Source organism: Argentina silus, assembly GCF_951799395.1.
Source record: "Argentina silus genome assembly, chromosome: 3".
Taxonomy (NCBI): Eukaryota; Metazoa; Chordata; class Actinopteri; order Argentiniformes; family Argentinidae; genus Argentina; species Argentina silus.
Window position 1 is genome coordinate 5,847,962 of NC_139657.1, and position 16,134 is coordinate 5,864,095.

The window sequence follows — 16,134 nt, forward strand, 5'->3', positions numbered from 1 at the left end:
ATCTTAGTGCTACAAAGGTTTTGAGAAACCGTTTCTCGAACTCTGCAACTATTCCTCAAATTCTGCAGCAGTGCAATAGCGACGATTTGGGTCTATCACAAACATTCATTACCATCGCAATAACTCAACATACATTTATTACAGCACCAAACAGCACCATTACAGCACCAAAAATCATCCAGATTTTATTGATTTCCCCAGTAATCAACATCAAATTATCGGCAAACAATCTGCCTATGCATATCGGGGTAATGTAACCACTTGAATATAATGAAAAAAACATGATAGGGTATTTGTACTATTTTATTGTGACACCATGATTATTAGGCCAAAATAAACAATAACAATTATTTACCCTCAAGTTGAACACAATGTGGTATCAATCATGCATTGTGTTCACTTGTGTTATTATTTTAATTTTGAGAGTTCACTATGACTCCATTGGATATTCAATGTTTGGAAGAAACCTTACTGTGGGCATAGAACAATATCAATAAAAATATACTGTTCTATCTCTTTGGGAGGAAGGTCATCAAAATGTCAACGTTGGATCATGATGGTGAAATAATGACATGTAGAAAGCTCCCTTTACAGTCCACATTCAACCTTGTCACAATGACCATCAAATGCTGATTTCAGAAAACATCGTTGGATGAGGACCATCAAATGGCAACCATAAACCAACATGGTATAATGGTGTTACCACATACTACTGTGCAACATTTGGTTTTAACATTGTCCCAGATTTATTTTCCATCATCTCTCTATGTTTGGCACAATACAGTGAATCAACATCCTTTTACATACGTTTATACAATGTTTGAATTTAGACATTTCTGAACCATACCATTTTCTGTCATGGCTGATGTTAATACAACATAGTTTTTTTTTTCCGAAAATGCCCATGGGGCAGTAATTTAAATAACTCTCCAGCCTGCAGTACTATTCAATAGGATATTTTCCCTGCTGTTATTCTGTGTGTATAAGGCAGCCATGCTTGTTCCTCTGTCAGACTCGCGTTGCCTCTCTGTGATGTCTCCCGCTCCTACAAACATGCTTGAACTGATCTCTCATCATGATCAATGGGCACTAACCATCCACACTCCAGTGATTCCAACGCTCGTAAAAACCCACTCTGCCGTACCACCGCCGGTGACCGCCAGACACATCACACCAGCAGAGGACTGGAGAGAAGAGAGGGAAGACTGGGGACAGAGGGAAGGAAGGGAGAGGGAGAAGGGGGGAGGAAAGAGGGGGGGTTAGGGTTAAGGGGTTAGACAGGGGTCTAAAGAACGTTCTAAATGAGAAGGTGCTGCTAAGACAAAAGAACGTCATCTGCTCAAAACGTTTGCCAAGCAGGGGGGAATGAACGGCCCTGATAGAAATCAAATTAGCGCTTCAGAAAAATTTTATGATTCCTTCTTCCCGCCGTTACTCTGTCAGTAATAGCCCGATAATTGCACTTTATTTCTCTGCCATTCAGCCGGCTTGCGCCGCACCCCCCCCTCACTCACCTACCCCCCCCCCTCCCCACACCACAGCCACTCGCATTTGCATACTGGATGTGTCAGTTGCATAAATTACCGCTACTTTAAGCATCGCCGCCAAAACAGCAATCATTCTTCAGGCAAAGTGGTCCGGCCCCCGAGCCACACACTGCTCCCCTCCATCGCCGCCGTGGCTCACTTGTGGATGCTTGTGATTACGATTAATATTGTTCTTTTGAAGGAGTCCACCTAATGGGGTTGCTGTGTATACCTTTCAGTTCTCATTATCATCGTGATGACTCTGTCTACCTACGTCTGTCTGTCTGTCTGTTTGTCTGTCTGTACAGTCTGTCTGGGTAGCAGACAAAGCAGGAGACATGAAGTGCTGTGTTTTTTAACACTGATTGAACCAGCATGAACAGTTCCCGTCACCTGGTCGGCTTGTCCTCTTGTCTCTGTGAAGGGGAGTCTGGTGTTGGTTAACTGCCACAGCCTGCACCTATGGGGTCTGTGTGTGTGTGTGTGTGTGTGTGTGTGTGCGCGCGTGTCTGTGTGTGTGTGTGTGTGTGCGCGTTTCTGTGTGTGTGTGTGTGTGTGTGTGTGTGTGTGTATTTGTGTGTTGTTTAGTTGTAGCTTGCACCTTAGGGGGCAGCAGAGCGAAAAGGAGGCTGAGAGGTGAAGGACTGTTTGTTCTCCCGCAGCAGCTCATTGTAATTTGCTCGATACACACTAATTGCTCACACTAATTTGTCTGTCTTGTTGCTGTGTTGCTGTTTGTCTGGTGTGTGTGTGTGTGTGTGTGTGTGTGTGTGTGTGTGTGTGTGTGCATGTGTGTTACTTTCACAGTCTTTGGACGGCTTTGTGTTTGTGGTCAGCACGGAGGGCCGTTTCCTCTACATCTCAGAGACTGTCTCCATCTACCTGGGCCTTTCACAGGTAAGACCTAATATACAGTTACACTCAACCAGTCATACATAGATGCTCAAATGACACTATATGTCAAATATTGAAATGTGTGTGTGTGTGTGTGTGTGTGTGTGTGTGTGTGTGTGTGTGTGTGTGTGTGTGCGCGTGCTTGTGTGTGTGTGAACTTTTATGTACAGTATGTCCAGTTCATAGTCCATGTGGTCCTCTTTCCATCTCTTTCTCTGTCCATGTGGCCGACTCAGTTCGACCCCTCACTATGGGACACACTCTGTGTAACCCCTAACCCTGTTCCATCATGCCTGTACAGGCTGAGGACACTTGCAGCCGTGTAGCCCCGCCTAGAGCCCAGCCTATAAAGGCTCATGCATGGCGCGCTCATTTATTCTTTCCACTCTTCACTCGCTGATTGTCCGAAGCTTAGCTAGCAATTTAACTGGACTGTTCTACCGAGAATCCTGTGATTCTCCTGGAGCATCAGGTTGCATCTACCTGAACCCTACAGTTTCAGATCGACATTCACGGAAGAAATGGTAAGTAAGCCAAGTACGAGAGTTTTCCACGTTGTGCACACCTGCTTCTCTCAGAGTTAGGCTAGTTCCCTCCTGTAGGCTACGGCCAGCACTTGGACGGTTGGCTAGCTTTGCAGTGCTTGTGGTTTATGAACCATTTGAGCCCTTTGACAAAGCAAACGTTTTCCTTGCCTTGTGCAGAAGTTGGCTGATTCGGTGTTCATAGTTCTCTGACTATTTGAGCCCCTATTAGTTCAACATGATTCCTAACTGGTAACTGTGTAATGTTTGCAAGGTCCATCGAGTGAGCTTTGGATAACCACTTGGACGGTTGGCTAACTTGCGTGTTTGTTGTTTTACGACTTTGCGGCTAATCTGACAGTCTGACAGTCTGAAGAGGTTTGAAGTGGTCACTAGTAAGTGGCTCAAGGCATTCGAATTCTCACGTATTAGACAATTGGCTCGTATGCGCAGACACCGAGGTGCAGGCAGCAGATCACACAGCAATCCTGCTATCACATCTGCTCGACCTAGGCTTCCTGATGAATCTTACAAAAACCCTTGTCTGGTCACCAGACAGAGTGTCCCCTTCTGGGACCTGTCTCTGGCTCTCTAGTGACTGCTTCATACCTCTTCAGACTGTTGACATCAAGATGTTGTCTTACAAGGCTTCATTGTTGCTTGCCCTGGCCACAGCCAAGCGCATGAGTGACTACATGTAATATGGGCCCTGTTCAAGCGTGTCTCTGTTTCAGGGATATGTGCTGCAGCCAGCTGGGCTTCTCCACATACCTTTCAAAGGTTTTACAGCCTGGATGTGACCGCGTCCTCTGTGGCGCACACTGTCCTAAGTGCTGGTTTGGAGACTGTGTGATGTAGACGGGGTACATCCTTGCATCCGTATGGGGTTCTGTTCAGACCAGGTAATCAGGACATTGTGCAATGGTTCGGGGTTCAAATAGTTAGGGGTCGAACCAGGTCGTCTGAAAGAGAACTCAGGGTTACGTGTGTACCTTGTCACCTCGTTGTCCCCCGCGCGCTCAGCTTGTGAAGAATAAATGAGCGTGCTATGCATATAGGCTGGGTTAGCCTAACCCTAACCCTAACCCCAACCCTAACCCTAACCCTAACCCCAACCCTAACCCTAACCCCAACCCTAACTCACTAGGCGGGGCTACGTGCCTGCAATTGTCCTCAGCCTGTACAGGCGTGATTGATTAGGGTGTCAGCGAATATGTCCACATAGTGCATGTCCTATAGTAAGGGGTCTCCCTCATCTCCTTCAGAGAATCTACAGTCTCTGTGCGTGTGTGTGTGTGTGTGTGTGTGTGTGTGTGTTTGTTCTTACGCCTATGTTTTTCCCTCAAAGTGTGTGAAAAAAAATATTTTTACTGTGCTTCTATGCTCATGTCTCAGATGCCCCCCCCCCTTCTCTCTCTCTCTTTCTCACTGTAGGATGAGATGATGGTCTCTCTCTCTCTCTCTCTCTCCTTCTATCTCTTTCTCTGTCTCTCTCCCACTCCCTTTATCTCTCGAGGTGCTCACCTCTGTTGATTGCCTGTGGCCCCTTGTACTGTGAATGTTAAGTCCTGCCATTTCACCCAGATGCATAAATAATAACAGTAATTACTGGCCCAGCAATCAAAGTGTCGCCCTAGCGCGCAGGCCCTGTCTAGGGGAGCAAATCGATAGGCATCTTAAAAGCCACATTGATTGTGGGGAGGGAAAAAAACACCAAGGGGGATGGGAAGACAGATAGAGACGGAGAGAAAGAGAGGGGAATGGAGGGATAAGAGATGTGTTGGGAGGAGAGGAGAGGAGAGGAGAGGAGAGGAGAGGAGAGGAGAGGAGAGGAGAGGAGAGGAGAGGAGAGGAGAGGGAGGACATTACAAAACCTGTGGTAATTGAGTGGAATTTAAAAAGGGGGAGCTGTAGTGTGATGAGGGGTCCCCTCCAGCTGTATTGAACTGTCCTGACGGGGGGTTAGTGGTGTGGGCGTGTTTGTGATATGGGCGTGTGTGTGTGTGTGTGCGTGTGTGTGTGTGTGTGTGTGTGTGTGTGTGTGTGTGTGTGTGTGTGTCTGCTTGTGCACGTGTTTGTGTTTCCTCTCTTATTAACTATGTGTAAATATTAATATATCCGAACAGGTGCGAAAAGAGAGAGAGGGGGAGAGAGAGAGAGAGAGGGGGAGAGAGAGAGAGAGAGAGAGAGAGAGAGAGAGAGAGAGAGGCAGACAGACAGACAGACAAACAGACAGAGGGAGTTGGATGTGTAAATACACAGTTAAATGTTCAGTCGAAGCGAAATATATCATGGGACTGAATAGGTAAACAAGGAAGCAGAGGGTTTGGTCCCGATAGTAATAATCAAAGCTTTTCTTATCTAGAGAGCAGATGGCCTCCACCATCAAAGCTCCTCAAACAGGACTAAATCCATCTGCATTAGAATGAAATTATGATCTACCTACAGATTCCAAAACATACATTACCACATTTACCTTGGGACTGACGGAGGGAGAAACTCTGGAGAGAGGTATGGAGGGAGGTAGGAAGGATGGGAGGGAGGGAGAGATGGACAGACAGAGAGAGAGACAAAGAGGCAGGCAGAAAGAGACTGAATAGAGAGAGAGAGAGAGAGAAAGACAAAGGGAGACTCACTTAATAGATTACTTATTAAATTAAATATACATGATGTAAGAAGTGAGCTTTTAAGAAACTGTAATGGCTAGCAAGAAGGGAAGAAGATTCTGTTTTTTACATACTGTGTTTACATTTGGGTAGTTTAGAAGGACATGCACATATTTGTCCCTAGAAAAAAATACATATTTACATTTTCAAGTTTCTCTGTGGCCACAGAGGGCAGCAGAGCACAGAACTTACATTTTGCACATTTAAACACCTCACACTCCAGAGCAAGAGCTTGATTTGCAAACGTTTGTTAGCCTTACACTTACGACTGTGTCTTCTAATGGGATATGAAATCGATAAGCATTATATTATGAATGATACAGTCAACACTCAAGTCCAAATTTGATTTATAAAATAATCTGTAATGTAACTTTATCGAATCAACTTTTCAATTTATTTGATTTTTACAAATTACCATTATTCACTTGATTTATTTGGCAAGATGTTTCTTTAAATGTCATTCTAATAAATCATCATTGCCTTGAACAATTGAATTAAGAGACAGACAGACAGACAGAAAGAAAGAGAGAAAGGCACACAGACACAGACACAGACACACACACATAAACACACATTCATAGAACAAATCACTGTCTGCGGGAGAGATGACACAGGGGAGAAGTGGAGACACGAAAAACAAACTGTGAGAAGTGAGAAGTGTAACTGCTGGCTTGTTTTTGGAGGGCAGGTTCTCCCTACAGACCGCCCTGTCCTGTCCCCCAGCCTGACCCCTCTGCCCCCGGCTTATCCCCGCTGGGCTTCCTTCCAGACAGGGGGGTTTCTTAGCCGGCTTAGCCCAGGTCAGGCACCTTGACCAAGGGCACAGCCTGCCACCTGACTCCCCCTGGGTACCTAGAGATGTCATTCCCCTCATCCCAGTGTTCTCCAGGCCACATCTGAACCCCCGGACCTGAGGTCTCTCAACTGATTGCCCCACCCAGGCTCTACAGTTGGGAAGGGGGAGAACAGAGGGAGGGGGTGAAGGGAGGAGGAAGGGGGGGGGGGGACTGGGGGGTAGAAAGAGAGGTGGAGTAAGGGAGGGATGGATAGCAGATGGAGGGAGGGAGGAGGGAGGAGGATGGAGGATAGAGTCAGGGCTGGGGGGGGGGGGGGGGGGCGGGGGGGAATTGATCCCAGACTGGTTAGTATGCAGCCCCCGCTCCCCCCTCCCCCTCCCTCTCTCCTCTCCCATCAGTCAGAGCAGGGCTGAGGGCTGAGAGTGTGTTGTGGACGACTGCCCGGATGCCTCATACATATTAAAGCCCCCTGCTATTATTTATATCATGTCTCTCCTTCCCTCTCTCTCTCTCCCTCTCCCCTCCTCACACACACACACACACACACACACACACACACACACACACACACACACATACACAAACACACACGCACATGCACCCACAAACACACACAAACACAGATTTCTCTCATCTCACCCTTTCATCCCAACACTGTACCTGTTCTTCTCTCTCTCTCTCTCTCTCTCTCTCTCTCTCTCTCTCTCTCTCTCTCTCTCTCTTTCTCTCTCTCCTCCCTGTGATGGAGTGACAGGGGACTGGCAGCAGGTTTTACAGTACCATAGACAGCTATCCACCCAGTCTCCCCGCTACACCAAGGGGGCAAAGGACTGTGGGAAGGCTTGAGTCCTCCAGGTCCACCCCTCTCTCCCAGAGCACCCTGCCCCACTTATTTCCCGTTTAACCCCAACCGACTCATTAAGACGAGTATTCTAAAACCTCGATCCCTCACACTGATCCCCTCCTCACTCTCTCCCTCTCTTCTCTCTCTCTCTCTCTCTCTCCTCCTCTTCCTCTCCGTGGGGGTTTTATACTCTTTAGTTGAGTTAGCCCTCTTTTTCTGCCTCCCTCTCTCTCTCTCTCTCTCCCTCTCTCTCTCTCTCAGACACACACTCTCTGTTCACACTCGTTCTCTCGGCTCACTCTCGGGGCTGTGATGTCCTTGAAGGCCTGCTGGATGGAAATCCCATAAAGCCCCTAGTAAATGGTTCTAATCCTGTAATAAATGGTTGTGTCCTACAGACAAGGGTGCGAGGCTGCAGCCGAATGCAGGCAGGCAGGCAGGCAGCCGCTTTATCAGATGGAATGGAATCGGACCCTCTCTCCGATTATGCGATTTTTATGGATGCAGTGCTCGAGGATCGCTGTTATTACCTTTTTAGATGATTAGAGAGGAGACTATGATGCACGGTGATGATATGGATCATAGCTGGAGTAGCTGTACTTAAGTAGCTGTGTGTGTGTGTGTGTGTGTGTGTGTGTGTGTGTGTGTGTGTGTGTGTGTGTGTGTGTGTGTGTGTGTGTGCGTGCGTGTGCTGTTTGTGTGTGTGTGCACGTGTGTGTGTGAGAGTGTGCATGCGTGAATGTGTCTGTGCGTGTGCGTGTGCGTGTGTGTGTGTGCACATGTGTGTTGATCCCTGTCTCACATGCATGCACCATGTCCCTCTGTAGGTGGAGTTGACGGGCAGCAGTGTGTTTGACTACATCCATCCTGCGGACCACGTAGAGATGGCAGAGCGTTTGGGGATCAGACCCCATCTGAGGGCCGAGGCCGGCTGTCACGTAGCCCCAGAGAGCGCCTCCAGCTCAGCCTCCACATCCTCCCTCGCTGGGACCCCCGAACCTGGTACGTCTGAGATATCGGGCTCCAATTTGCACGTGCAAAAAAGTGCAAATAACTGAGCGAAAACGTCAATTTTTTTTACCATAATATTTTGTCCTTCAAGCAGATCATGAGACTTATAACCATGTGTATTTGTGTTTATATCGGTAATACTGTATGTATTTGAACTGGGTTAAGCATTCAAATAAAATAACATATTTCTGGACGTAATACACTTATTCAGTTCCTCTGTCCACCCAGTTGTGTGTGTTTCATCCCTGCTCCTCTGCCTCTGTAGCCCCCTCCAGCCCCCTCTCCTCCAGGGACGAGTCTCTTGACAGAGGCTTCTTCATCCGCATGAAGTCGACTCTCACCAAGAGAGGTCTTCATGTCAAGTCCTCTGGCTACAAGGTACAGTACAGAGAGAAAAACTGACCACCACGCACACACACACACACACACACACACACACACACACACACACACACACACGCATGCACACACACACACAGACGCACACACACCACACACACACACACACACACACGCACATATAGGTACATGCTGTACCATGCTGTCAAAAATGTATGAGCTTCATTCCAAAATACTACATATTCATACATGACATTTATCATTCAAGAATATGCTTATTCCATAAGCAAATAACAGATAATTACTCCTGTCCTTTTAAATGTACAATAAATATTGTTCATTTTATGACAGCAATGATTTTATAGGAAAGAATGTAAACGTTTGCAATTGGTGGAAATAGTGTTTTGGAATAAAACTCCAAATGATGGTCTTCCTAAGGTGATCCACGTGACAGGACGAATACGCTACCGCCCTGCCCTGGTTCCCGGCTCCGTCCGCTCGGTGCGTCGGCCAATGGGCTTGTGCGCTCTGGCACATACACTCCCGCCCTCTACACTGAACGAGGTTCGCATGGAGAGTCAGATGTTTGTGTGTCGGGTCAACATGGACCTGCAGGTCACCTACTGCGAGAACAGGTGTGTGTGTGTGTGTGTGTGTGTATGTGTGTGTGTGTGTGTATATATATGTGTGTGTATATACATATATGTGTGTGTGTATATATATATATATATCCAATATATATACATATATACTTTATATACAGTACCAGTCAAAAGTTTGGACACACCTTCTCATTCAATGGTTTTTCTTTTCTATTTTTATTATTTTCTACATTGTAGATTAATACTGAAGGCATCAAAACTATGAAAGAACACATATGGAATTATGAAGTAAACAAAAAAGTGTTAAACAAACCAGAATATGTTTTATATTTTAAATTCTTCAAAGTAGCCACCTTTTGCTTTGATGACAGCATTGCACACTTCTGGCATACAAACATACAAACCGTACATTATACATTTTTGTATATAAGCTCCAAACGGGAATCGGCCATGCTCTACCAACTGAGACACAGAACCAATAGAACCAAAGGCATCCAAACAGAACCAATATTGACTTGTTTCGGAACCCTTTTCTCCCTGTAGGATCTCAGAGTACATGGACCTCAGCCCAGCTGAGGTGGTGGGACAGACCTGCTACCATTATGTACACGTTGAAGACTTGGACAACATCAGACAAAGCCATGAGGACTGTGAGTGTTGGATTGTTTAAAGCAGATTTCTTTTCTCCGAGTTTATATTTTGCAATCAGCGCCCTCTGCTGTAATTGTCTTGTGGTGCTAAACCCTGACTCTAACTCATTGGTCCCCTCTCCTCTTTTTCCATGTTTACCCCCTTCTCTCTTCCCCTCTTTCCGTCCCTCCCTCCCTCCCTCCCTCTCACTCTCTCTCTTCCCTCCTCTCTCTTCCCTCCCTCTCTCTCTTTCCCCATCCCCTCTTTCCCATTCCCCCTCCTCTCTCCCTCCCCCCCCCCCCTTCTCTCCCTCCCACTCTCCCCCTCTCCGCATCCCTCCTCCCTCTTCCTCTCCCCTCTCCCACAGTGCTGAGGAAGGGTCAGGTGGTAACGGGGTATTACCGCTGGCTACAGAGGAGAGGGGGGTTCCTGTGGGTGCAGTCCTGTGCCACCATCTCCATCAACCACAAAGCCCCCCACGAGCGGAACGTCATCTGGGTCAACTACGTCGTCAGGTCCGTCCCTTTTACATACACCCCTCTGTGGCCCAGGGAGAGGGCAGAACACATTAAAGAGATGCTACAGGATTTTTTTGTTTAATATATATATATATTTTCAGACACTAGTTCTAAAATTAGCAATCACAAAGCCAAAAATAGAAATATTGTCAGGATATTACCTGGCACACACACCTCCCCACACCCAAAAAGCTTTTTCTGAAGTTCGTTGGCCTTAATGGTAGATGTCATACTGTAGCAAAACGAGCATGGCGACGCTGCCAGAGACTTTCAAAGACCGAGATGCAACAGACTGGAGAACAGAGCGAAAAATAATTCATACCTCTTCAGTCAACGACAAAAAAGTAAGCAAAATCCAAAACTCGCTAGCTACAGGTTGGACAGGGACCATGGATGTCCCAAAGACATTTCAGAGAAGGGAGGAAAAGATTACACTGTAGAATCGAATGTGATTGGTGCACGTGCTCTGCCATCTTCTGTCGGGGGGCATTGAAACGAGCGGATGCTCTTGTTTACTCTTGTTCACCACTACGTCTTTGATGAAAGTTGCTCTGTTTTCACGGCTGTGACGTCATATACCAGAGTCTACCTCTAAACTGCCTCTATTATGAACCATACAGTCAAGCCAAATTTGATGTAAAGTATTAGCGACAAAAATCCTGTAGCATCTCCTTAAATGGATATGGAAAATGAAAACTCACGTTTCTTTTTGGATTTAAGAGTCAACTATCAGCTGCAACATGCTGCTGTGTTCACCACAGACACAGAGCTAACACCTAATGTAACACACATTTCTGGTTAGATACAGATTAGATTGATTCAAACAGAGACACATCCTTTTTTTTTAAATGATTTTGTATAAATGTTTTACATATGATATCACTGTGCTATCATTAGATAAAACTATACTGATAAAATATAACTGGCAACAATATATATCATGTAATACATACAATATATATGTGTTTCTTTTGTGGTTTTGCCCCATCCTGTGTGTCTATCTTTTTTTTGCATCACTGCTTTGTTCGTTGCCTTTGTCTAAACTGTCTACATTTTCAATACCTACATGATACAAGCATTCACAAACTTGTCTTTTCCTTTGTTGCTCTCTTGTGACACAGATTCACACACACACACGCACACACACACACACACACACACACACACACACACACACACACACACACACACACACACACACACACACACACACACACACACAGAGAGAGAGACACACAGTGAAAGTCAGACAAAAACAAGAGGAGCAGGCTGAATTACAATGCTAATTGGACTGCCGCTATATAATTACAACAAATGGATGTCAGATTTTTCGGGCTGAACGGTGTTTTAGTTAATTAGTGCTGTAATTACAAGAGCTCATTAACTTCTCCAGCAGCCCCTCTGTCTGAACTCAGCTTTTTACAGGTGGGCTCCTGAGTGGAGGTAGGGGTAGGAGTGTGTGTGTGTGTGTGTGTGTGTGTGTGTGTGTGTGTGTGTGTGTGTGTGTGTGTGTGTGTGTGTGTGTGTGTGTGTGTGTGTGTGTGTGTGTGTGTGTGTTTTGGGGTGGGGGGGTGGGGGTTTGCATTTGGGAAAAACAGGTTATAGTGGATTGGAGGGACAGTGAAGGAGCTGTTGTTGATAGGGGTTAGGTATTGGTAGATGCCAAATTGATGCCAAAGTAGTTCTAAAGAGTACCCACTTCACCTGCCTTAATTCCGGAGACAACAATAATGATCTGCTGCAGGAAAATAAATAATAAATTTTATCTAATAAATAATACATGTTAAATGTAATAAATAATAAATGTGTCTCCTTTATTTATTTATTTCTCTCTCTCTCTCTCTCTCTCTCTCTCTCTCTCTCTCTCTCAGTCGGACAGAGTTGCCAGACACTCCTCTGGACCTGCTGCAGCTCCCAGAAAGCTTGAGGGCGGAACGCCTGCGAGCAAGCTCCTCCCCCTCTGACCACTCCCCTCAGGCCCGGGGTAAGAAAATATTCGCCAAGCGGCGATACGATACCTGACTAAATAGACCCAGAAAAAAATTAATGGACAAGTTTTTGGAGAGATGGAGATGTTATTTGTTTGTTCAAATCAAAAGCATGCATGACATTAGCAGAAATGTAAGACTTTCTCGATGCAACGTTGCAATGCTATTATTAAACGTTCTCCAATCAGGCCAAAACCTTTCATTGATGCAAACAGGCACGCTCCTGGCACAAAAAGGGTCTGTCGATTCAAACATGACCATGTGCCGATAAGGGAAAAATACGACCAATCTCAAGACAGTCAGTGATTCTTTGCGTTTAAGAGGGGCAGTAAACAAGCCGCTACAAATCACCTGCTGTAAAGAAATCATCACTGATTGTGTGATCAATATCTGCGAATCTGATCCTCTCAAACGCAGAGCTTGTTTTTTGCATTTAACACTGCCCTTCATGTGACCTGTCCAGGACTTGCAGAGTAATGTGCTGCGGAATAGTAATCTGCTGCAGAGTAATGTGTTCTTCTGCCAATTTGGCTGTTGGGAAGAGAATCATGCATCTTATGCAGTAGAATCTGTTGGTAGGACGAGGCTCTGTGTTTGTGCACGTGGAAGTCAGTGATTTATGTTTACTGTGGGCTAATGAGGCAATACAAATGAGACGTGATGAAAATGGCACATCGTTTTCTAAATGACTAGACTAAATAAAAAAAAGGGTACCAAAATGAACACACACACACACACACACACACACACACACACATTAATTTAATTTAATTTAATCTTACATTCTCTATTCTCCCAGGCCCACAGCCAATGAAAGGCCCAGTGAGTAAGTGTGATCCTGACTCTAAAGGGAGTGACGCTTACGCCCCGGGCATCCAGTCAGAGGACAGGAGGAAACGCCCGCTGCGGTCCAACCCTGAAGGCGCTCCTCCGGAAACGCGGCGTCGCCTAGGAGAGTTCCGGCCGAGGGAGGAGAGCGTGTCGGCCTCGTCGGACCTGGGGAGCGAGAGCGAGGGAGAGGTTGAGGAGGAGAGGGAGTGGGACCAGGCGGGGGGTGACAGAGGGGGGGTGAAACGGGAGGAGGGGGGCATAGCCAAACACGGGGGAGAGACCCCCACAAGGGGGGAGAGTGGGGGCAGGGTCCATAACGGCCGTGCTGTCATCCAACACCTGAAGAGTGTGACCTCCGCACCGCCCCTCTCTGCCACCCCCAGCATCAAGACTGAACAGGAGGCCCTGGGCCGCTGGCCACACACACAGCCCCCCGCCTCACACACACACACCCAGCCCCCGCCCTCACACACACACACCCCCTCCGGCAGCCTGAACGGCGACAGCCCCCCCACTCCCGTCCCAGACTCCTCCTCCTCTTCCGGCAGGGAAGCCCCCCCGAAAGGCCTCTTCACTCCTCCTTCCCCCGCCCTGTCCCCACCCATCTCCATGTCCGTTTCCTCCCCTCTGCCCCGCGAGGAGAGGGGCGTGTCTCTATCTGGAATCCGGGGCTGTGGCGGAGGCGGGCCTGACTTTGAGTTGCTGCAGAGACTGGCTGCAGGGGGCGCAGCGGCCGGACGGGTGCTGTTCCACCCCCTGGCCCTGGGCCCCCAGGGCCCCCAGAGCCTCTACGCCCCCAGCACCATCCGCTACGCCCCCCCAGAGCTGCCGCCCTCCAACCACCACCACCATTCCGCCGAGAGCCTGCGCTCTGACCACCACAAGTGCCCCCCTCCGGCCTTCTTCCCCCACCTGCAGAGGCTGGCCGCCCTGCCCCCCTTCAGTGGCTTCTCCGCCTCCGACCCCCACTTCCCCCCGGGCCTGCCCTTCTGTATGAACGGACTGAGGGGGGCCGCTGGATCCGAGGAGGACTGAGAGACAGGGGGGAGGAGGAGGAGGAGGAGGAGGAGGAGGAGGAGGAGGAGGAGGAAGAGGAGGAAGAGGAGGGCAGAGAAAAACTTCAGGGCAGGACTACACTGTAGGTGTGTTACGGACACTTGGAGGTTGGACTATGGAACATGGAGGCAGGGGGGCAGGTCAAAATGGCTTCATTCCGACAGGGAGTCAGTTGCAGTCTGACACAGGATAAAACAGTGACACTAATGACCTTCCGTGGCAAAACACAGACACTGACACTTCTTAAAGGGACGGAAGGGTCACTTTGCCCCCCCCCCCCACACTGGTTGTCCAAGCTTTGCTGCCCCCCCCCCCCCCCCCCATCTCTGTCCGACCTCCCTCCGCCAACTGATTGTACAGAGTTCTGTGTCTCTTCCACTCAGAAAAGCCATATTGTACATAGTTAACCATACAGGACCATACATATATAGTATAGGGGAGGCTGGTGGAGGTAGAACATCGGAGGACTCATTGTGATGCATGGAATGGAATAAGGAATGGTATCAAACGTGTGTGTGCCTCATTCCGGTCCATGCATTACAATGAGCCCGTCCTCCGATTTCTACCTCCACCAGCCTCTACTGATACAGTTACCCTCACACCCCTCCTTCGTAGCGGTAGACCTGTTCCAAGGCCTGTGGAAGACAGAGCGTCAGTGTGAATGGGGAATAAGCAGACAGGAGGTTCATCATAATAATGTCACTTTGTTTAAATGTGAAGTACTGGATCAAATCTTGCACAGGGTTCCAATCATATACTGCAAATTGACCCTTATGGGGCACCATAACAGTGACGGTTAGTGCTTCGGACCATTCGTCAATATTTCTAATGTGATGGGGGAGGGGGGTTGATGTACTGAAAGCACACTGTCAAATAGTTTGAGCGTCCCTGATCCATTCCATTACACACCACACGGGAGTTCAGTTATTGGGGAGAAGGGCAATTGGCAGGTAGGTTGAGTACCCCTGCCTCCTGCTATTCCTGTAACGTTTTCAGTTGTGTAAAAAAAAACAGAAAAGTCGTAATAATAATAATAATAATAATAATAATTAAGATAGACCCAGGAGAAGGCACCGAGAGTAGAAATGATGCTGTGACTGTATTTGTGTATGAACATGAAAAGCCATATTCCTATTATATTGTCATGTTGCCATTAGGCCAAGATGTGGGAGGATTGTATAAAAAAAAAAAGAAAGAAAAAAAAAAAAAAGAGAGAAAGAAGTGTCCAGTTTGAAAACACCCTGCAGTACATGATCATGTGCGGTGTGGGAGGGGGGCTGGTGAGGTGTTTGTTTTTTTATTCACAAATATTTTGTCTGAGCACTTAAATGACATTTGTTATGAAATCATAGCACTTCATCACCTGATGTTTTCCTGTGTTCTCAAATGGGATTGTAGGGTGTACCACACAATGATGACTACCCTAAACCAACCACAAACTGAACACAGCCTCTAGTTAAAGGTCGATTTGGGAGACGTTATGACAAGTAGCAGGGTGACCTCAGACTCAGACTTTTTTTGCCATACCAATCAAAGATTGTTAGGAAATTGCTTCAGGGCAGCTTACATAAACAAACAAAACTGTGACAACAACATTAGATAAATTCAATACACATGAGCATAGAAAAAAATAGATATAGGAATCAATAAATCTACGCATGAACATGGCAATGCAAAGTGATAGCTACAGCATGACAAACAATAAAGCCAAGGAGTCTTGCCGTGCGTTGTCTGTGACGGAAGTTGCTCTGCTACCTAACTGTATGTCAGCGTCATAACGTCATAACGCTGACATAGTCATTAAGGTCCTTAGAAATGGCCCATTAGTCATTTGATGTGTGGTCATAAAAAAGACCAGTAGAGGTCAATAAAGATGAATAATAGAGTTCTGATCTCGATGTGGTTGCC

At 47.1% G+C, this 16,134-nt stretch overlaps 1 protein-coding gene across 1 annotated transcript in view; it reads left to right on the forward strand.

The window, feature by feature from the left end:
* Nucleotides 1-14,205, forward strand: part of npas1 (neuronal PAS domain protein 1) — a gene marked incomplete at both ends in the record, with an annotated part of 26,269 nt that extends 12,064 nt beyond the window's left edge. Inside the window, 8 exons of the mRNA XM_083666036.1 lie at nucleotides 2,334-2,423; nucleotides 8,079-8,253; nucleotides 8,528-8,640; nucleotides 9,040-9,236; nucleotides 9,747-9,853; nucleotides 10,201-10,348; nucleotides 12,223-12,335; nucleotides 13,139-14,205. Coding sequence (XP_083522162.1) covers nucleotides 2,334-2,423; nucleotides 8,079-8,253; nucleotides 8,528-8,640; nucleotides 9,040-9,236; nucleotides 9,747-9,853; nucleotides 10,201-10,348; nucleotides 12,223-12,335; nucleotides 13,139-14,205 — 2,010 coding nt within the window. The remainder of the gene's footprint in view (nucleotides 1-2,333; nucleotides 2,424-8,078; nucleotides 8,254-8,527; nucleotides 8,641-9,039; nucleotides 9,237-9,746; nucleotides 9,854-10,200; nucleotides 10,349-12,222; nucleotides 12,336-13,138) is intronic.
* Nucleotides 14,206-16,134: the final 1,929 nt, after the last annotated feature.